Below are 21,141 nucleotides of genomic sequence, written 5' to 3'. Positions count from 1 at the left end.
GCACAGGGCCTGTGGGGCCAGAGGGGCCGCACAGGGGCGTGCAGAGGGACATGTAAGGGGCATCACGGGGTGTGTAGGGATGAGCACAGGGCACACATCGAGGTGGGTGTATGGGCCGCACGGGGCACATACAGGGCTGTCTATAGGGGCTGTCTATGGGGTATCTATGGGGCACCCCGAGGCCTATGGGGGGGTGCACGGATTCCCCTCTCGGCGGTTGATTGCTCAGGCCTGGGCCCGCCCCGCCCCGCCCCACGGCGGGCCCGCTCCCCGCGGCGTTGCGGTGACGTCACTCCCGGGCTGCGGTGACGTCACTGCCGCCGCTGCCTGGCGCGGGGCGCGCGCGGGACGGAGGGGGCGGGCGGCGGCTCCGTGAGGGCTCCGGCGGCGGCTGCGGGTGAGTGCGGCCGGGGGGCGGCGGGGGCACGCGAGGCCTCCCCGCTCCGGGAGGGGCCGCCCGGGGGAGGCGGCGGGATGGTTCCCGCTCGCCCCCCCCCGCGCCAGGGCCGCGGCCGGGCCTTTCTGCGGGCGTTGGGCGCGCACCGGAGCCATCCCGGGCCTCGGCGCCCTCGGTCCGGGGCCGGCGGGGCCCCCCGGGCGGGGCTGGGCGGAGGCGGGGCCCCCCGGGGCCGCAGCGAGGGCCCGGAGCGGCCTCGGGCCCCGGCGGGGTCGCGGCCCCCCGGCCCGGGCAGGGCGCGCAGCCCCCGGGCCCGGGTCCCCCCCCGGGCCCCTTTTTCTGCCCACGACTTAAAAACGTCAGGATCTTGTCGGTTCCCAGCAGGATCGCTGCTAAAATCACCTCCTGGGGAGGGGTCCGGCCTGGCGGGGGCCCCCTCCTCCGCCGGCTCGGTGTCCCCGGTGCCGGGACAGCGCGCTGTGCCGCCGCCGCCCCGGGGCAGGAGGAGCTGACGGCCCTGACCGGGCCCTCACCCCGTCCTCCCACGCTCCCCTCCCGTTACCTGCCCGCGGCACAGCCCCGGGAGCCGGGAATTGCGGCACCTCCCTCCCGCCTGCCCTTGCGAAACCGGCCACGGTGGTTCCTCTTCCTCCCGCCGCCGAGCGGAGCCGCCCCGTCCCTCGCCACGGTCCCTGCGCCGTGCCGGGGATTCGCTTCCCGGGGCTGGGAGCCCAGCCGACCCCATCCCGACCCCGCGGGGTTCCCCAAAACCGGCCGGTGCAGAGGGGCCAGGAGCCGGGATGCGCTGACCCCGCGGCCAGAGGCGGCTTCCCCTGCCGGGGCCCGTCCGGAGCCTTTTTAAGGCACAAAGGTGCTCATTGTGCCGCCGGCAAATCCCTAATCCCGCGCCGGTGCCGTGCCCGGCCTCGGAAGGGCGGCGGTGGGCTCCGTGCCTCCGCTGCGCACCGGGAATTGGGTTTGGCTCGGCCGCGGGGTGCGCACACAGCTCTCGGGGGGGAATCCGCCGTCGGGGGGCTTCTCCGCGCTCCTCGTGCCGCCGCCGTGCCGGGTTCCCATCCCGGTGCGGAGTCCGGGGCCGGGAGCCCAGCTCTCCCCCCGGGCTGCTCCAGGGCCCCGAGCTGCCGGTCGGAAGCAGGACTGGGGCCCGTGTTAATGATCACCCTGTGACCTCCGGGCCGCAGGGAGCAAAGTCCCTCGGTGCCCGAGCCCAGCGCCGGCCGCTCCACCGGGGATTTCACCGCGGCCTCCCTGGGAGCCGAGGTGGAAACTGGGGTGCCTGCTGCAGCGGGGCTGTGGGAGTCCGGGGTGGGATCAGCCGTCTCCTCAGAGATGCCCCCCTGACCTCTCCCCCTTGCCCTCTCCCCAGCATGTTTCAGACCTTGTACAGCTATTTTTGGTGGGAACGGCTCTGGCTCCCGGCAAACCTCACCTGGGCTGACCTGGAGGACCGGGATGGGCGAGTCTATGCCAAAGCCTCTGACCTGTACATCACCCTCCCCTTGGCCTTCCTCTTCCTCGTTGTCCGGCACCTCTTTGAGACGTGAGTCCCTTCCCTGGGGATGGGGACGGATCCTGGGCCCCTGATCCTGCTCTCCCCATTCCCTGGGGGCTGTGGCCGAACCCTGGGATGTGGCACCTGGTGCTCAGCCTTGCTGGGGGTGCCCGTGGCCCCCCGGGGGTCCTGATCCCCCCACCACAAACCCACGTGCTCCCCTTTCCCCGCACAAACACGGCTTTGTGGCTTTGTGCATCCCCCGCCCTCACCGGGCGTTTAGGGAGGGATTTGTCGGGCTAACAATGGGAACAGACCCGGCTTTGTTGGGATGGCGGGAGAGGGGGGGACCGCCCTTCAGCCGAGTGGGGACAGCCCGTGACAGAGGGACCGGGGGACTCCCCTGGGGCAAAACCCACCCTGGAGAAGGCGCGGCAGGATGGGGAGACCGAGGCACGGAGTGGTTGTGGGTCCCTGGGTGGCTTTGATGAGGCCAGACCGTACAGGGGGATGACAGAAATGGGGACGTTTCTGTCCCCAACTCCTTCCCCAGGTACGTGGCCACCCCCCTGGCCGGGCTCCTGAACGTCAAGGAGAAGGTCCGGTTAAAAGCCACCCCCAATGCGGTGCTGGAGAAGTTTTATGCTGCCACCACCAAACACCCCAAGCAGGTGAGGGCTGGGGGCTCCCCAGAGGTGCCTGGGGGGGTGAGGGTGGCAGAGCCGGGGCCGTGTGACACGCTGGGGGCTGTCCTGCTGTCCCCAGGCTGACGTGGAGATGCTCTCCAAGAAGAGCGGCTGCACCGTGCGCCAGGTCGAGCGCTGGTTCCGCCGCCGCCGCAACCAGGACCGGCCCAGCCTGCTCAAGAAATTCCGGGAGGCCAGGTGAGACCCCCCTGCCTGCCTGCCTGCCTGCTGTCACTGTCCCTCCACCCCGGGGGGCTCTGGGAGCCCCAGCTTGGCCTGGGAGGGTGGGAGACGCGGGATCCGGGGCCGGTGGGTCCGTCCTCTTCCCTCCTGCTCCCCGGTGCCCGTCTGAGGACCGTCTGCTTCCTTTTTCCAGTTGGAGATTCACCTTTTACCTTATTGCTTTCATTGCTGGCATGGCTGTCATAGTGGATGTGAGTACTGCCCCCACCCCGTGCTCCCCCGGCCCCCCTGGCCCCTCTGACTCCTGTGTCTCCCCATCCCACAGAAACCCTGGTTCTACGACCTCCGGGAGGTGTGGAAGGGGTACCCCATCCAGGTGAGCACGGATCCCATCCCTGCTGCCGGCCCCCGGCTTTTCCTCAGCACCAGGACCAGCAGTGGGAACTGGGGGTGCAGGAGGGTCTCTTGGCACCCCTGGGGGTTTGGGGGTCCCCAGGAGACCCGGATGGTGCCCACAGGAGGGGACCGAACCCCTCTGGGGGACACAGAGGACCCCCCTAACCTGTCCCTTGCCCCCAGAGCATGCTGCCCTCGCAGTACTGGTACTACATGATCGAGCTCTCCTTCTACTGGTCCCTGCTCTTCAGCATCGCCTCCGACGTCAAGCGCAAGGTGGGGGCTCTGGGGGCGGTGGGACACCCTGGGACACCTTGGCGGGGCTTTCTTCACCCTGGGTGGGCAGGGGGGACCAGCTGGGGGGGTCTGGGGATGCACAGGGGCTGTGGGATGGGGTTTGCCCTGGCTGGGATCCAGGCTGCTGTAACCCCCCCCTCGCTCTGGGCGCAGGACTTCAAAGAGCAAATCATCCACCACGTGGCCACCATCATCCTCATCAGCTTCTCCTGGTTCGCCAACTACATCCGTGCTGGGACGCTCATCATGGCCCTGCACGACTCCTCGGATTATCTGCTGGAGGTTGGTGTGTCCCCTCCCTGGCTGTCGCCACGTCCCCCGTCCTGTGCCCTCACCCCAGCTCACCCCCTCTGCCCCCCCAGTCTGCCAAGATGTTCAACTACGCCGGCTGGAGAAACACCTGCAACAACATCTTCATCGTCTTCGCCGCCGTCTTCATCATCACGCGCCTGGTCATCCTGCCCTTCTGGTGAGCTCCGCTGGGGAACGGGGGAACCTGAGGCCGGGGCTGGGGGAGTCCGGGCGGGTGGGATGCTGGTTCTGCCCGTGACGGGGGCGGCTTTTCCTGGCAGGATCATGCACTGCACGGTGTTTTATCCGCTGGATCTCTACCCCGCCTTCTTCGGCTACTACTTCTTCAACTTCATGATGGTGGTGCTGCAGTCGCTGCACATCTTCTGGGCCTACCTCATCATCCGCATGGCCCAGAAGTTCATAACTGGAAAGGTGAGAGGGGACCTGGGCCCGTGGGGACGTCACGGGGGGAAGGACCCACGTGGGGTGGATGGAGGGTGGGGCTCGGCAGGGGAGACCCCCAGATCCTGAATCCCGACGGGCCTTGGCTCCCCAGATCCCGGAGAGCCCCCGGGGGGGAGAGACTGCTGCGGTTGGAATGGGGACGCTGGGGCACGGCAGGAAAACGGGGCGCTGCTGACTGAGCCCCCTTTTCCCTCTGCCCACAGGTGGTGGAGGATGAGCGGAGCGACCGCGAGGAGACGGACAACTCGGAGGAGGAGGAGGAGGCGGTGGCCAAGAACGGGCCCCTCTCCAATGGCCACCCTGTCCTCAACAACAACCACCGCAAAACCGACTGAGCGCCCCGGACCCGAGAGCTGCCGCCTCCTGCCACCGGCCCGGCCCCTCCGGCCGCTCTGCAGTGGGACCGGAACCCGGCAGGCGGGGCCCCTCGGGAGCGGGGCCGCAGCTCTGCCTCACACTCACCGCTGGTGCCCTTCCACCTCTCACCTGCTGCCTTAATCCACTGCGGTTCCCCGGGACAGGCGGGGACCCCACCGGGATGGCTCCATCCCACCGGGGCGGCTCCTTGCCGCCCCGCAGCCCCGGGGATCGGCTCTGGCCACAGAGCTCGGCCCCAGCCCCTTGCTGGGCTCTGCTATTCCGACTTTCCCGACCATTCCTTCACCGGGAGGAGGGGAAAAACCCCTTTCCCTGACCTGTGTCCGGCTGGAAAAGCCGGCTCAACCCCTGCTCCACCGAACTGGGAGGGAGGAGCAGGGAATTCCTGGGTGTTTCCGTGCCTAAATGATGGGATGACACTATGGAAGTACTTGGGGGAAGGAAGCTGCGGGGCTGAGTCACTCCTTGTGTCTCACAGTGTTTAATCCTCTCATTTCTCTTCGGTAAAATGGATTTTGAGTCTCTCCCTCTCCGTGGCCTCTCCCAGCTGTAACAGGACAAATTTCCAACTGATTTTTCCTTTTTTTTTTTTTTTTTTCCTTTCTATTTATTTGGAAGACAGAAGGAGCCGGGCTTGGCTCTGTCTCCTGCATCCCCCGGGATGCTGCGAGACCTCCCAGCACGGAGGGGTGGGGGGGGAAAAGGACCATTAACCAATGTCAGACCAAAACGTGTTTTGTTGTTCTTGTTTTTTTTTAAAAAAAAAATAAATAAAAGGTTAAATATATTAAAAGTTTAAAAAACTAATAAACTTGGGTTAAAAAAAAAATGCAGGATTTGGGCATATTCTGTGAGTGGCACAATGGCCCTGGGGTGGGGTGGGGGGGCTATTTTGGCATAGAGCCTTTTAGGCAGTGCTAAAAATGGGCAGAGTTGAGGATTTTGACTTTTTTTTATATTTTTCTTTTCTCCTAAAAGTTCTCCAAGTCTTCAACCCCAGGCTGGAGCAGGGGTTTGGGTTCCCTGAGGAGCTGCAGCCCCACTGGGATGACAAAGCCTCCATTCAGGTGGACGCTCGGGATGGAACTGGAGCTCCAGGAGGCCCCAGAAAGGTTTTATTTTACAAAGGAAAAAAAAAGGTTATTTAGCAGGAAAGAAACCCAACAAGCCTCCCTTGTGCAGGGCTGGGCTGGTGTTGGTTATGGGGGGTGGGATGGTTGGAACTGGCTCCACCACCCCCCAGATTGGGGTTTTCGTGTCAATAACGTGAGATTTGATCCCAGTTTGTCAAACTTCACCTCTTTCATGCAGTTCTCAGGGTGGCTTTTTGAACCCTTTGGATCTGCCCTGGTGCCTTCCCTCCTTCCCCCCCAGACGGAAAAGAAACCCAAGCCCCACGCCTGGACTGTGCGTGGCTGCCAGGCCCCGGCGATTTTCCGTGGATCCGTGTCCAGACGGGGCTGGCGCCGGTTCCCCCTTCCCTGCCCAGGTGCCCAGGGCCAGTTTGGGGCTGTCCCAGCCGCCACTTCACTGCAGGAGTTTAGGCCAAGCTCGGGGCTCTCAGTGACATTCTGGAGATGGGGACAGGCACCGGATCTGCTGCCTCAAGAAAATCACAACCCCTTTCTCTGTAATTTTCCTAACTGGAGGGTTTAAGGAGTGTTTGTCTTGAGGAAAGGTCAAGGAAAGGTGAGAATGTGGGAGCTCCTAATCCCTTTGCCTGGGCCCATCCACCTCTGGCGTTTTCCCTGCAAACCCCACAGACACAGGGATGATTGCAGTGGTTCAGCCCTCCTCTTTCAGGGTTCTTTGCCGTGTCTCGAGCTCAGGGCAGGTTGTTTTTAATAGAAAAACGCACTGTTTATTGCTTTTTAGCCACTAAAAGATTCTTCACAACAGCTCACAGGCGAAGACAGAAACTTACTTTTTGTCTCTTTTCACTTGAATCCTATAAATCCTGACTGGTCCAGTCTTCCACAGATTCTTTCCACCATCCTCCCTCCCACTTTCAAGGCCTCAGCCCCAACTGGGAAGCACTTCCTGGGAATACTGAGGAAGTACTTGCTGCTGGAAAAATGAGGTTTGTGCCTTAAATGTGGTGGAAAGCTGGAAGAGAGCAGGAAAAGCTCTTTCCTTGAGGGAGCCTGTTGCCTTGTGGGATAACTGGAACTTCTGGAAGGTGGGAGAAGTCCAGGGGCTGGGAATCACCCCCCAGCACAGCCCGAGTCCGTTCCTGCTCCATGTGCATCTGTGATTTTCCAGGTGAATGGGAGAACTGAGAACCTCTTGAGAAGAAACTTCACCCTCACTGAGGGAAAGTGAGCACCAGGCGTCCGGAGGAGTGGGATCTGCTGGGAGCAGGGGGGGCTCAGAGCAGCCGGCCCCGGCAGTCGATGGCCCCGCAGCAGCACAGCAGCTCCTTGCCCTCCACGCTGCCAACCTCGTAGTTGTAATCCCAGGTCAGCTCCGTGCCGGCTCGGATCCGCCTGGGAAGGGGAAAAACCCCACGGGACGGGTGAGGGGACTATTCCGGGAAAGAGGAGAAACTGGGCGATAGAAGGAAGCTGCACTTCCATGCGAGAGCTCCAGGACGAGGCTGAGGCAGCCAGGGAGAAAGGGACAGAGCTCCCTGAGGAATCATTCCCAAGAATTCATGGAGGAGCAGAGGCACACGGCAGGGATTCACCACGCCTCAGAGATTTGGGACTAGGACAGGAAGGGAAATCGGCTGCTCCATGCCTCACTCTGCCCCTTGGGAAGGTCTAAAACTGCTGGAAATCACACCAGGATCTCCAGCACAGGAGAGAGGATTTCACCTGACACCAAGGTTTTCTCTGCACAGGAAGGATGGGAAACTGGGAACGGGGTTTCCAGGAGCAGGGAACACCCAGCCCTGGCCATGGAGCCCAGGAATCCTCAGCCCCTCCCAGCACCCCAGGACTCACTTGCTGGCAAAGAAGGCGACCCAGGGGAACCGAAGGTCGTGGGTGTCCACAAAGACGTTCTGCACGAAGAGGTTTGGGGTGCAGCTATGCTGTAATGGAAACGGGGAAGAGCCTGAGCTGCTGCCCAGGCAGGGAGGCCGAGCTGCCAGCACTGAGCACAGCCTTTATAAACAAGCAGCATTCCTGGTTTGCCCGCCGCGTCCAGCGGAATCCTGCTGGAACAGGCCGCACGCCCGGGGTGAGTCATAAGATCCACACTCGAAGGTAACGGGCTCTGCAAGGACGGACGGGGCCATTCCTGCCCCCACCAGGCCCGAGCAGCCGCTGCTCCACTCAGGAAAGTGCATCATCCTCCCGAGCCTGCGTTCCTCCCGTTGCTAGCTAGCCTTGGGCAGGAAGAGCCCCACCGAGCAGACGCCCAGCGCCGAGGCGCCCCACTCACGTTGAGGTAGCGGCCCAGGTTGCCCTCGAGCTTGGCGTCGATGATGTAGCAGTTCTCCTCGCCGTCGTAGAACTGCCGCGTGCTGCGGCGCACGGGCCCCGCGCTCTCGCCCTTGTCGGCCGCCGCCAGCGGCGTGGACTTGATGGCGATGCCGTGCGTGGACTTGAGGGCGAAGCCTCGCGTGGATTTCACGGCCACCTGTCTCTTCACAGGACCTGCCGTGAGACGGGACCTTCCGGCAGCGGAGCCCGGGGCAGCGCTGTCCCCGACCCTGCTCGTCCCCGCGCTGAGGTGGCAAACCCCTCAGAGCCAAAACTCCCTCCAGGATGGCTCCTGCAATCGACCCAGCCCAGCCTGCAGACCCGCCGTAAGCCGCACTGTTGCTTTTTCTTACGGTACCCAAAAATATCTGGCTTTGAGGAGCAGATTTTGTGGTTTTGTCTTTGCCGAAGACGTGGGGAAGGCTCCGGCCTCAGCTGTGGGACGCGGCGGGAGCAGCTGCTACGGCCTCACGAGCCCCTCCTGGTGCTTTCCAACCAGGACGTCTTACCCTCAGCCCGCGTCTCCCCCCTCACCTGACCCAGATGACTGATTTTTCTTGTCCTCCCCTTCCTCCTCCTCGGATCCCGAGGAAATGGTCTGGATGTCGTCGCTGTCGTTGGCGGTGCCCAGGGCCTGCCCCGCCCTGTGCTCCCCGTCGCTGTCGGTGCTGCTCGACAGCGTCAGCACATCCTGGGGACAGCAACAGCTCCTGGAGTGCATCCAAGCCTCCCTCTTCCCCAGGAACGGGGTGCTCTCCTCCAGCTCACCCCCTCTGCTCCAGGAAACCTTTGGAAGGGGATCCCTCCCTCTGGACAAGGTCAATGTTTGAAATACCTGTGGGGTTCTGGGGGGCTGCTGAGCTCTGCTTGGGATCTTGGAGCATTAGGTGCTCCAAAGGAAGGGAGAAGACCCCAAAAAACAAGGACTGTTCCCCAGGCTGGCTTCCCCCAGATGGCTCTGCCAAACAACGGGTCCCAGGTGTGCAAACCAAGGTGCCAAACCCGACCCAAATTCCACACTCTTCTTGATTGTTCGGATCCACGGAAGATCCCCAAAACCCAAAGGAAATCAACTGCCCGCCAGGAAATCACAGCTACAACCGCAAACCCTGTGCCCAACTGGGAACCAGCAGCAGAAAACAACCCCAAATAAGGTTTAAGGAAGTGGTTTGGGGGTCCCTCTCACCTCCAGGGGGGGCGGCAGGGGCAGGGATCGCCGGCGGCTCTGCAGCAGCACCGTGCCGCTCACGGGCCTGCGGATCCCATCCAGCTTGGGGGGACAGGGGTTGTAGCCGTACCTCCTTCCCAGGCTGCTCAGCCTGTGGGGTCGGGACAAGAGCGGGTCACACCTGGATTCCCAGGGAAACTGTCCGCAGGCCAGGCACCACAGGACAGGAAAACGCGATTTAAGGAATCTTACCCAGAAGTTTTGGTTGGTTCTTCAGGTTCCTGCAGAGGGGAGAAGCACAGAAGATTGGAATCTCTCCCTTCTCAAGCACCCTTTCTATGGAATTGCTCCCCGAAATTCCAGCCCAGGAGTGAGATGCTGCCTGTCCCCACGCTAAGCATGACACCCAGCATGGCGATGTCCCTCCCTGGGGGACTCCACGTGCCCTCCCTGGAGCAGGGGGCGGACAGGGACCACCTCCATGTCCCTGCTGTCCCCAGCCGTGTCCCTCAGGTCCCCAGGCAGGAGGATGTTCAGCTCTGCTGGCATCGAGAGACTTCTGAGGCCTCTTGTGCCACAACCTCGCTCCCTGGCAAGGGAAAAGCTCCTCCCTGCCCCACCAGAGAAGGCAGGGGAGCCGAGCATAGGGACAACCCGAGAGCCCCACAGTCCCCCTGGATGTGCCGTAAGGGGAGAAAAGCCACTGGAGCAGCAGCACATCCCTGCCTTTAGGTCTTCCATTCCCTCACCTCCTTCTTGGCTGGCTTTGCCTCTCCGTCGAGGTCTCCCGGCGTGGGAGCAGAGCCCTTCTCCCTCTCGGCCGGCATCTCCATTTTCACAGCCTTGGCTTCTCCCCCTTCGCCCATCCTGAAGGACGAGGCGCTGTCGCTGTCCTGGAAGCTCTCGGCCATGCTGTTGGAGCTCAGCCACGAGGCCACTTTGTTCTTGGAGGTCTCCTCGGACACGGGCAGCTTGCAGGGGGCGGCCGTGGCGGGCTCACTGTGGCCCAGGGGCCGCGCCAGCCCCGACTCCTTGGAGGCCGTCTCCGAGGGGACGTGGTCGCGCTGGCCGCGCGTCTGCCGGCGCGTGGCGTAGCTGCGCAGCACCGAGCTCGTGCTGAAGTTCTCGTCCTTGCAGAAGTTGTCGTCGGAGCTGTCCTCGTTGGATTCCTCCAGCTCCTCCGTGCCCGTGTTCTCGTTGTCGTCGTCGTCCTTGAGGTCCACGCCGCTGTTGTCCGAGGAGCACTTGGCGTCGCTCTCGTAGCCCTCCTTGAAGTTCTCCACGCTCTCGATGTGGTCCAGGTTGGCAAAGTACTCGTCACCCATCTCCAGCCCCTCTTTGTCTGCAAAGTCGTCCGTGAGGATTTTCCCTGGGGGGGCAGAAAACCAAGGGTGAGTTTTCTGGGATGACATTCGATTTCATCCTCTCCAAAGCTCATTGAGGAGAAAACAGGGATGACACCACTTTGTTCCAAAGCTGGGCTGGGAGAAGGACAACCTAACCCCTTGATGTAACAAAACCCTGAAGCTTGTGGTTGAGCTGCAATCAAGATTTTCAGTCCAGAAATCTCTCCAGAGCAGCTCAAGCAGAGCCTTGGAAGGGCTGCACGAGCACAGAGGCAGCAGCCCTGGCTGTGCCCGTGGGCGGCTCCGTTCCAGAGCCAACGCAACCCCAGCGCAACTTCTGCATCTCGCGGGCTGCGCCGGGCCCGGCCGCTTCGCTGAGCAGAGGAAGCAGGGCTGGGGGTTGGGTGACCTCAAGGACAGCCTGGGGGACGTCTTGTGACACTGGCACTGCCACCGTGAGGGTTCTGTGGTGTCCCGTGCCAGCGTTGGACAAGCTCATCGGCTCAGCTTTCACCCTCCAGTCCCCAAAACAGCCACGGCAAGAGCTTCACAGCCCTTCTGGAATCATGGAATCCTTGAGGTTGGAAGAGTTTGAGTCCAGCTGTTCGCCCCAGCACTGCCAAGGCCACCACTGAGCCATGTCCCCGAGTGCCACCTCCACGTGCTTTTGAGCACTTTCAGCGACAGTGACTCTACCACCTCCCTGGGCAGCCTGTGCCAGTGCCTGACCACCCTTGCCAGGAAGAAATTTTCCAGAATGTCCAACTTAAACCTCCCCAGGGCGTTGGAGAGAGCCAAAAGGTCCCCCCTGAGCCTCCTTTTCTCCAGGATGAGCCCCTCCGGCTTCCCAAGGAGTTCTCTGGACCCTTCTCTCTGTGTTCCAACCCCTTCCCCAGCTCCACTCCCACGTCTGGCTCCCTCCCTTTCCACAGAAGAGGTTTCCACGGGTGAGGTGAGCTCCCACCTGCGTAGATGCAGACAAAGGAGCCCTTGGCGATGTCGTCAAGGCAGCGAATGCCCCAGCCTTTGTTCTGGGTCTTGAAGAGCTGCAGCCGCACCTGGAGGCCGTGCTGGACCAGGCGGTTGGTGCACATGTTCACGTTGCACTTGCACCTCTTGTTGCACTCGTAAACACTGCAAGAAAGGAGAAGGGTGACAACTTCCAGGATAAAGAATCATCTCAAAGGCTGTGGCTGTGCCGGGGTCCTGCACAGAGATCCCGGAGGACCAGGTTGGAGCAACCCTGTCTCACGGATGGTGCCTCTGCCCATGCTCTGGATGATCCCCAAGGGTTCCCCATCCAACCCAAACCATTCCACAATGGACAGAAGAACCAAGACCAGAGGCAGGTGGTCACATCCGCACTGGGTTACCCAGAATCAATTCCCCCTCACTGGATCTGGGGCTGGTGCTTGTGAGGGCTCTGCTCACCCTGTCGGGAGGCATTCCTCCAGCCGCTTGTGCTGGTAGCCTGAGTTGGGGTTGATTTGCCCTCCAGGGGTGCAGCCGCTGGCCTGGATGGTCAGCTGGTGACAGGCACACCTGGATCTGCAGGGAGACACAGGAAAACCCACGAGTTACACTTCTCACATCGGCCTGGAGACAGGAAAAAAGTCACATTTACACAGAGATGGGCACAAAGGGTTTGACTTGGAATCAAATCAAGAGAAGCTGCGGATTTCTTATCCCTAGATGTGTCCAAGGCCAGGCTGGACAGGGCTTGGAGAAACCTGGGATAGCAGAAGGTGTCCCTGCCCACGTCAGGAGTTGGAACTGGGTGATTTTTAATGTCCCTTCCAACGCAAACCCTGAAACGTGCAACAGACTGACCCGCATGGGTTTAAATCCCAGAGCAGATCCACCTTGGGGTGTTCCCGGGGCACCTCACACAGCTCCAGCGCTGTCCCCTCGCCCAGGAGCAGCCACCTACTTGTCTCTGCAGCCGTCCTTGCAGTCGCAGCCCACGAGGAATTCCCAGCTGGTGTTGATGTACACCCCTTTCCCGGGGATCCTCTCCTTGCTGTAGGCCACCTGCGGGGGCGGCGTGTTGTCGATCTCGTTGACGCAGGACAGGGGCACGTCCTCCTTGCCCTTGGTGATGTCGGCGATGTAGTAGTAGGGCTTGTAGGGCTGGAACTTGCGGTCCACCAGCACGTAGGGATCCAGGCAGAACATCTCCAGGAAGAGGAAGTCGCAGTCCGTCTCGAAGAGGTAGCGCTCGATCTCGTGCATGGAGCGCAGGCAGAGCCCGCAGGGCGTTTTGTAGAGCACGTGGAAGCCCATCTTGCGGTTGACGCGGCGCCGCGCCGTCATGCGGCGGAAGTCGTAGAGCAGCGGGATCAGCAGCGGGTTGCGGCTGCGGTACTGGTCGCTGCGCACCGGCCGCACCCGCGACAGGCAGGTGTAGCTGCACACGTGCGGCAGGTAGAAGAGCTTCTCCAGCGGGGCCCGGTAGGACGGCTCGTTGGGAACGCGGTCCATCATCCCGTGGAAGGGCTGAGAGGGGCTGCTGCTGGGCACGCTGCGGGGAGAGGAGAGGGGGTTAAGGAAGAGCTGTGCAGGGGGGCCCAGGTGGGCAACAGCACCGGGCACTGCGTGACCAGCAGGAGCTGGGGGTCAGGCACTGGAAGGTGGTGAAGTCGCCACCCCTGCGAGCGCTCAAAACACAAGTGGATGTGGCGCGCCTGGGGACACGGCTCAGTGCTGGCCTTGGCAGTGCCGGAGGGGCTCCAAGGACTCGGAGGCTTTCCCAGCCTCGTGGATTCCACCACCCCACGATGTGAGCCGCTGAATCCCCAGCAGAAACCCACCGGCACGCACACAGGCCCCATGTGCGTCCCGACATCCCAGCGGGGAGGACTCAGGGATGCATCCCAAGCAGAGCTCTGCTCACCGGTGCTGCGGGGCTGGAAGGGCCCTCCCGGCTGCTGGCGTGTCCCCGAGGACAGGGGAGGATGGGGACGAGTGCCCGGAGCCCACGGAGCCAGGGCGGAAGGAAGTGCTTTTCTTGGCCACCTGCTTTCTGCCCTGGGCCAGCTGGGTGTCGGAGCATCTGCAGGAGGGAAGAAGAAGCTGATTTGGAACACGGAAAAGCAACTGGTGGGAATGAAAGTAACACTGCCCCATGGAATTCAGACACCCAGAGGCTTTTTTCCTCATCAGTGTGAAGATCAGCCCGTTTTTGGCTATTGCTGCTACTGCAATCCCACAACTACTCTGAATTTCAGAACTCAGCTGCAGCTCCAAGTGAGATTTTCTGATTTTGAAATGAGGCAAAGGTAACAAGGATGCCCAAAGCCTCAATCCCAGAAAGATGGACAAACCAGGCCATGAAGAAACCCCTGGATTAGCAGAAACCAGAGTTTCCAGAGGCTCAACCATGCCCGAGTGGGAGGAACAAGTCCAGAGCATTCTCTTGCAAGGACTAAGAAACAAGATTGGGCAAGGGAATGTAATAACATCCCTGATGAAAGAGTTAGTAGGGGTTCCAAAAGCACAGGTTCTCAACCCGCTTCAAGAGTTTTCAACCAACTGCAGGTTTCCAAACTATTCCAGGAAGTTTTCAACCCACTTACATCAACAAAACAGAAAATCATCCCAAACCAGCCGCTGAAGAGGAAAAACAGTGAAGTTACTGGGGAGAAAGGGAGGAGACAAAGAGAGCAGGAAGGGATGAGGGTTTCTGCCAACAGCTGCCTGAAAGCAAAGTGTTCAAATGCATCTCAAAAAGAGCAAGAGGGGAAATGGGCTTTGTAAATCAGTCAGAAGTGGTGACAACACCAAGAAGAACTTGAAAGAGGGGGAAGAGACCCAGGCTTTCCTCAGAGGAAACAAAACACCAGAGTGAGGAGACTGTTCTTCGTTTTAATAATCTGAAATCCAAGTGTTTGAACCCCACAGAATCCCTAGGACACGGCCAGGCCTGCACTGCCTCCTGCCCCTGTTCAGGGGCTGTTCGGACTTCAGGGCAGGGAAGCAGCTGCACAAAAACCACGTCCTAAAGCCAAGCCCTCTGTGGGGAGAGGGAAAAAACTCCTTGGAAGCACTGCAAGGCCCGAATGGGAAAGGATTCAATGATGACAGACGGGGCTGCAGGTCCAGCTTGGTTGTCCTCGTGTTGTGACACTGCCCATGGTCCTGGGCTGCCCCAGTCCCAGCCCAGCTCTTCCCTCCCCATGGGGGACCTGCAGGGGTGGGGAGCCAGCCATGCATCCCAGGACCTCCTTCAGCATCCAGGATCTCTCTGGCATTACGGGAAAGGTAACGTTCTCGTGGCTTCCACTCCCAAATCCTGGTCAGACCAGCACAGAGGGAGCGTTTCCAGGGGTAAACTGGGTTATATTGCACTGCTGCGTGGAGAGGAGCCCCCAAGACCCCCAGCTGGGGCAGGTGGGGTTTGAGCTGCTGCTGCTCCTGGAGAGCCTGTGGGGAGGAAAGATTGACCTCCTGCACAGGCTGCTCACACCTGGGACAGGTCCTGCCTCCCTCGTGCCCCACCAGCAGGGCACAGTCGCAGCAGACGACGTGCTGGCACGGGGCCAGGCGGCCGAAATTCCAGATGGGGAATCCACAGTGCCGGCAAAAAATGAACTGGGAGAGCCTCTCCCTCCCCTAAAGAGTCACTGAGCACATCCCCAGGCTCCCCTGGTGTCCTCCAACACGCTCCCTTCATCACCGAGCCGAGTTCCTCCTTCCTCCAGGCCTCCTTCAGCCTGCGGCTCCGGGAATGTCCCCTTTGGGCCCCTGGCAGCGGCTTGGCCGTGGGTTGCTCCGTGCCCACCAGGACCGACCACTGATCCCGAATTCCCAGCGAGGTCAGCGAGCAGGTCAGTCCAAGTGGAGGGACACAAGGCAGCCGGGGGGCAGTGCCTGGATCGTGACACGAGGGAGCAATTCAGACTTTGGGAAGAGAAGGAGCAAAGGCCTAATTTGGAAAGGCAAGCGCGAAGCTTTAGCCCTGAGGAGGAATGTTTGGCTCGGGGAGTGTTGGCTCTCAGTTCCCGCCCCCAGTTATTCATCCAGCAGCTTTAGGTAAGAGTATTCCCCCAAAATCGTGACTAAAGCCATGGAGGAAACATGCACCTGAGGATTCCTCTGCACAGAAAAGGTGGTGCCTGAGAGAGCTGAGTGCTGGAGAGAAGCAAAGAGGTGGAAGGTGCTGGAAGTGGCTCTGGTACTTACTCCATCTCCACAGGCTGGGGAGATGTGGGACGTGCAGCTGGCAGCGGCTCCGGAGTCTTGTACTGGGAACCAGCTCCTGCTAAATCCTGGGTGTACTGGACCACAGGGCCCTTGCTCCTCACAGCACCTGGTGGGGAAGGTGAAAAAACAGAGAGTCAACAGAAAAAATCCCTAATGTTATCCCAAGCTGGCTGTACGGGCCCCAGAACACTGACTTGTGCCTGGAAGGGACAGAAACAAGAGGGATTTGGGATTAACGGTGGGTCATCGCCGAGCTCGGAGCACAGACACTCCCCCAGAAATTCTGGGCACTTCACCCAAGTGCAGTTTGGTTTTGCAGTGTTATTCCAGGAGAAAAATCCCACTGGAAATCTAAATCTCCTATGCCAGAGAAGAAAAACCCTGGAAATCTAAATCTCCTGTGCCAGGTAAAAAAAAAAAAAAGACTCATGGGAAATCTAAAATCTGTCAGAAGAAAGAAAAAAAACCAAAACCTGGAAACCTGAAATCTCCAGGAGTTCTTCTAAAAACCCCACCAAACCCAGTTAAATCAGTTAAATCCCAGGGTCTAAATGAAACCAAAAGATGCCACCAACCAACGTTGGGACGAGTCCTGGTTTGCCCACTTTGCTTCTTTTCCTGAGTGGAAGCTGTGGAAGTTTTCATGCTGAACATGGGCTCGAGGCGTGTGGAACCTCGGTAAATCCACTCACAACGTCTGTCCTCTTGAGGGAATGAGAAGGAAGCGCTCACAGTTCCCATGGGAAGAGCTTCCTGCAGTGAAACACAGAGAGAGCACAAGGAGACAGCAATGAGTATTGACAAACAGCAGAACCACGCAATTATTTATGTTGAAATCTCTCATTGAGTATTAGGGAAAATTTCTTCCTGGAAAGGGTGGTCATGCCCTGGCAGGCTGACCAGGGCAGTGGTGGAGTCACTGTCCCTGGAATTGTCCAAAATCCCTGAGGATGTGGCACTTTGGCACATGGTGCAGGGCTTCACACTCCAAGATCTCACAGGTTCTCCCACCCTCAATATTTTCATGATTAGCAAGGGAAACAGAGTTGATCAGATCCCCAGCCTCAAATTTAATCCTAACAGGATTAGGGAAATTCCTACCAGGAAAAGGATTTTCACCAGACTTCCATCCACTTCTTCCACTCTGGATTTCCACCAGGTCCCTTCCCACTCGGTTTTGATCAGCTGCCCACTCTTCAGCAGCACCATGGGCCGGTTGGGGTAGGCCGTAATGTATTCCTCGATGAAATCCCGACAGGAAACATCCTCTATGTCTTCCCAGGCTTTTTTCACTGTTTGGAAAGGGACACGTGGGAGAAAGGGAATGGGACAAAACAGAGAGAACATTTAATTCTTTTTTTTTTTTTTTTTTTTTTTTAGGATATCCCAGGTGGATTTTTACTAAGGTCAGTCAAGGGGTGATCCCGAGGGCCGGAATGTTGGTGCTGGGGTATCCTGATCCCGCCCTGGCAATGAACCAGGATTTCAGATAGGGACACGCCCGTTTTTTGGACCCAGGCTCTCCCAAAGACCCCAAACCTCTGCAGGCCAGCAGGGACAGGGATCACTCACGTGGCCGGCAGACCGGGTACAGCTCCCACTCCTTCACGTACGAGGCGTAGCCATCGTCGAAGAAGATCAGGAACCTGGAAAACAAACGGGAATTAGGAATGGGAGCTGAAGAGAACACCATGGGATGGAAGTGGAGAACCTCTCTTGCTCCTCCTGGAGTCATCCCAGTCCTGGATGAGGACAGAGTGAAGAGTTCCCCATGGCTGCACAATTCCCAGCCAGGCCCTCTCCCTCTGCTCCAAATCCCCCCTGTGCCCCAGGAAAGGGAGATAAAGGAAAATGATTAATTGCTCCTGGTTTCTGCAGAGAAGATGGATAAGGAACCCACTTAGTGCTGCTGAGTAAGGACTCCAGGCCCTGGAGCTGTACAAAAGCTGCAGGATGTGGGATCAGCATCACAACCAGGAGAAAAATTGAATTTGAGTATCAAATTCAGCTCATTTTCGGCTCTTAAACATGGATCAGATGAACTCCAACGCAATTTACATCAGATCCAGGCAGATGAAATCCTTTATCAATCTCTTCAGGAAGACCAAAAGCATTTATTTTAATAGATCAGAGCAATCCTGCCCCTTCTTTATTCCCAAAAAAGCTGCTCCAAACCTGCTTTCTGCTCCTGAAGAGCTTTGGCAACATCGCTGCCACTCTACCCTCCCAGGGCTCCTATTTCCTCCCACTGTTTTACGCCTCAAGTAGTCCAGACTCAACATTTGGGTGGTTATTTGAATAAATTAGCAGATCTAGTTCCTGACTCAGGGCTACGAGCAGGAGTGGAAGATCCACCCTGAGAGATAAGAGAGATGAAGAAAGTCAGAACCACATTCCTGGGAAGGGCACAATTCAGCACCTGAAAAGTATTCAAATAAACCTTTTTTTTTTTTTTTTTTTTTGGCCTAAAACCAAAAAAACCCCAGAGACGAGGCACCTGACCACAGCAAAAAAAGGAATACCTGTCTTTATTCTTGAGGTTGGGGGTCTCAGCCACGATCCCAGCATAGAGCCACATCTGATTGCCATCCTTGTACCTGGCCACCACCCTCCTGCCCACGTGGTGCCTCTCGGCAGACGGGTGGTAATCGTAGGCAATGTGGTTGCCCGAGAGCAAACTCTTTCCTTTATTATCAAATTTCACTTTGTATTTCTTGCCAGCACCTGGAAAAACATTTGAAGGCGAACAGAAGATAAATAAAGGGGAAAACAAACAAAAGCCGCGTGATCTCACACCGGAATTCCAACGCGCTGGGTCACTCTGAGATCGCCTGTTCAGAATTCATTGAAAGCCTCTCAGGATTTAATCTGGAAGATGAAGCAGTGGAGGTGTCCTGCTCCCGCAATCCCTTCCAGGTGACATCAGGCGCTCCGACACGTTTCAATCCAGGTTTCCCACCCAAGTTCCCGGGAAAGGCCCACGCACGGCACATACCGACCGTCTGGATGGCAATCAATGTCCCCTTGTGCCACGTCTTGGTTCTTTTTTTCCCCAAAATCCTCATGCCCACTTTGAGGTCCCCATCAGTGTTGAGATCATCGTCAGGGGCTGCAGGGACAGTGACAGGCTGGGCAGTGTCAGGAGGTTCCTGAGGGGGTTGTGCATCTGCCAAGGAACATAACAGAAAGTCAGCTCTAAATCACCCAAAGCTCCCTTCCTGGCACACAGCTGGAAGCACAATTCTGGAAGAAAAATTCCTGCTTTCTTTCCCCTCAGCCAGCCCAAGTGCCTCCTTTTTACTGGATGGAAACATTTTGGAAAAAAAGCAAGAACTCAGAATCAATATACCCTAAATTAAAATATCAGTTTTGGATCGATAAAATTAATGGAGATTTCCAGCAGGGAAAGCGGATCATTGTTCTCCCATTTTGGGAAGTAAAGGCCCAGGGCCAGGCCACACAGCCCCTGGAAGCTCCCTCACCTTTCTGGGCTTCCTGCAAGTTCGTTTTCTTGTTTACAGCATCCATGAATTTCGCAACATCCCGGGCAGATTTCCTCATGGCAACCATTGCTTCCCGCAGCTGGAGGAAAGAGAAGGGAAACATGGAGAAACTTTTGGTTTCTTGCACCTAACACAACACCATGTCTCAGGAAAACCCCACACGAGGAAACGCCTCCAGCCAGGGCCGCCCCACTCACCAGACTCTGATCCCTGGAGATTCTGGGACTGCTGCTGCCTGTGAGTGAACAGAAAACAATGGTTTAAAACCTTTCTTGTGGAAAAAAATCCATCCTAATCAAATCAGAGAAAGAAGAGAGACCAGGGAAAAGCGCCCATCCCAAATCCCGGCCGGGAAACCCACCCCAACAAGGCCTTTCCTCAGCCACCTTTCCTTACGTGGGATCATTTGATGGGGACAACAGCGAGGCAGGTGGGAAAAGGGTGAAACCCCAGCCGGGGCCTCCAGGAATCCTGGAGCAGGGACAGGACCTGGCAGGCGCCCCCCGTGAGCCAAGAGCACTCCCCCATCCCCACCCATCCCCTGGCAGTGCCGGGGACACTGAACTGCGCTTCCAGCCCGAGTCCACGCTCATGACGTCGTCGTCGTCCTCGTCGGCGATCTCGATCACTTCGGCGGCCGCCGGCGCCTCGTCCTCGGAGCTGCTGTCCCGGTACTGCAGCCCCATCATGGAGTACAGCTCCTTCGCCAGCGTCTCGCACTTGTTGACGGCCCTGCGGGAGGGAAACCGGCTGTGCCTCACCAATCCCGCAGGGACAGCCCCGCGGGATACCCCTGCCCACAGCCAGCTGAGGGGAATGTCCACGGGAAGGGGCTGAAGCCTTGGGGGGAAAGTGGCCGGTGTCCCTCGTCAAGCACTCCTGGGTGGGTCTGCCATGAAGGGAACGGGAACATGCCCCTCCTCGCAATTCCAGCCCACTCACCTCATGACATCGTCAATGAGCTGGTCAACGTGGGCCACCTCCTCCTCCTTGTGCCTCATGCACTGCTTCAGCTCCTCCAGCTGCTGCTTCCGCTGCCTCACCCACTCGGAATTCTCCAGTTCTTTGTCGATGATTTCCTGGAGCTCCTCCATGGAGATTCCCAGCTCCTCCATCACCTCCTGCTGCAGCTCCTCGATGTCCGGGGAATCCATGTCTGCCGCACGTGAGGGTACAACAGGTGAGAAGAGGAAGGGGAGGCCGGTGAGGGAAGGGAGGGAGGTCACGGGAGTTCCCCCAGCCTTTTCCACCTTCCCCTCATCGTGCCCTGCCCCAGTGTCCCCTCACAGCCCCCCCGCGATCCCCTCGGAGCCCGCCAGGACCCCTCAGTACCCTACACTGGGGCCCCCTCACCCTCTCCCAGCCCAGCCCGTCCCGCCCAGCCGCTCACAGACCCTCACAGCCGCCCCCACCCTCTCCCCTCAGCTCACTCACCGCCGCCGGTGCCGGGGAACCGGCGCAGAACCGGAGCAGAACCTACAGTGCCTCCCGGATGCCGCGTGACGTCACTTCCTGCGCGCGCCGCCCGCGCCGCTGCCCCCTGGCGGAGGGGCCCGGGGGAGAAATCGCCGAAATTCGGGAACGAATTCCTCTGGGATCGGGAACGAATTCCTCTGGGATCGGGAAGCGGGAACTGGCCGCTGCCCCCGGGCCGTGCCCGCCCGGCCCCGGCAGTTCGGAACGACGGGTGCAGATAGCGGGAAAGCCGCGGTGTGTGCTCCGAACCGTCCGGGGCCGCCGGGGCCGTTACGGAGCCCGCAGGTCCCGCCCCAGAACCATCCTTTAAGCGCCACCTCGGAGGGGTCTGCAGCACGGGCGGGTGACGGGGCCCTGGGGTGGGCGGTAACGGGGAGCAGTGGGGGAAATGGGGGTCCCGGGGGAAGGG

At 59.4% G+C, this 21,141-nt stretch overlaps 2 protein-coding genes across 4 annotated transcripts; one reads left to right on the top strand and one right to left on the bottom strand.

Annotated features, from left to right (window-relative positions):
* Positions 1 to 293: 293 nt before the first annotated feature.
* CERS2 (ceramide synthase 2) lies at positions 294 to 5,438 on the top strand. Of its 2 annotated transcripts, XM_066206938.1 has the most exons (11): positions 294 to 397; positions 1,785 to 1,958; positions 2,464 to 2,581; positions 2,676 to 2,794; positions 2,973 to 3,030; positions 3,105 to 3,155; positions 3,359 to 3,451; positions 3,626 to 3,754; positions 3,835 to 3,941; positions 4,045 to 4,198; positions 4,435 to 5,438. In XM_066206938.1, exons 2-11 carry the CDS (start codon positions 1,786 to 1,788, stop codon positions 4,564 to 4,566), a joined length of 1,134 nt encoding a protein of 377 aa, XP_066063035.1. In that variant the 5' UTR covers positions 294 to 397; position 1,785; the 3' UTR covers positions 4,567 to 5,438. The 2 variants fall into 2 exon arrangements, with proteins under 2 accessions (XP_066063035.1, XP_066063036.1); XM_066206939.1 differs by lacking the exons at positions 294 to 397; positions 1,785 to 1,958 and adding an exon at positions 2,199 to 2,363.
* On the bottom strand, positions 5,183 to 20,820 carry SETDB1 (SET domain bifurcated histone lysine methyltransferase 1). 2 transcript variants are annotated; one of them, XM_066206936.1, is made up of 22 exons: positions 20,691 to 20,819; positions 20,199 to 20,412; positions 19,822 to 19,988; positions 19,454 to 19,491; positions 19,236 to 19,335; positions 18,749 to 18,919; positions 18,276 to 18,477; positions 17,326 to 17,399; positions 16,855 to 17,045; positions 16,329 to 16,506; positions 15,733 to 15,859; positions 13,445 to 13,603; positions 12,482 to 13,072; positions 11,983 to 12,099; positions 11,516 to 11,685; positions 9,955 to 10,574; positions 9,458 to 9,486; positions 9,224 to 9,356; positions 8,572 to 8,728; positions 7,997 to 8,211; positions 7,555 to 7,643; positions 5,183 to 7,095 (listed from the first exon to the last, which is right to left on the bottom strand). In XM_066206936.1, exons 2-22 carry the CDS (start codon positions 20,408 to 20,410, stop codon positions 6,978 to 6,980), a joined length of 3,858 nt encoding a protein of 1,285 aa, XP_066063033.1. In that variant the 5' UTR covers positions 20,411 to 20,412; positions 20,691 to 20,819; the 3' UTR covers positions 5,183 to 6,977. The 2 variants fall into 2 exon arrangements, with proteins under 2 accessions (XP_066063033.1, XP_066063034.1); XM_066206937.1 differs by lacking the exons at positions 5,183 to 7,095; positions 7,555 to 7,643; positions 7,997 to 8,211; ... (5 more) ...; positions 11,983 to 12,099; positions 12,482 to 13,072 and having other exon boundaries at positions 13,603 to 15,420; positions 20,691 to 20,820.
* Positions 20,821 to 21,141: the final 321 nt, after the last annotated feature.

Source organism: Chamaea fasciata, unplaced genomic scaffold (assembly GCF_029207755.1).
Source record: "Chamaea fasciata isolate MVZ Bird 193981 ecotype frontalis unplaced genomic scaffold, bChaFas1.0.hap1 SCAF_31, whole genome shotgun sequence".
Taxonomy (NCBI): Eukaryota; Metazoa; Chordata; class Aves; order Passeriformes; family Sylviidae; genus Chamaea; species Chamaea fasciata.
The sequence above is the reverse complement of the archived record's forward strand: the minus strand, read 5'-3'. Positions and strand labels throughout refer to the sequence as shown.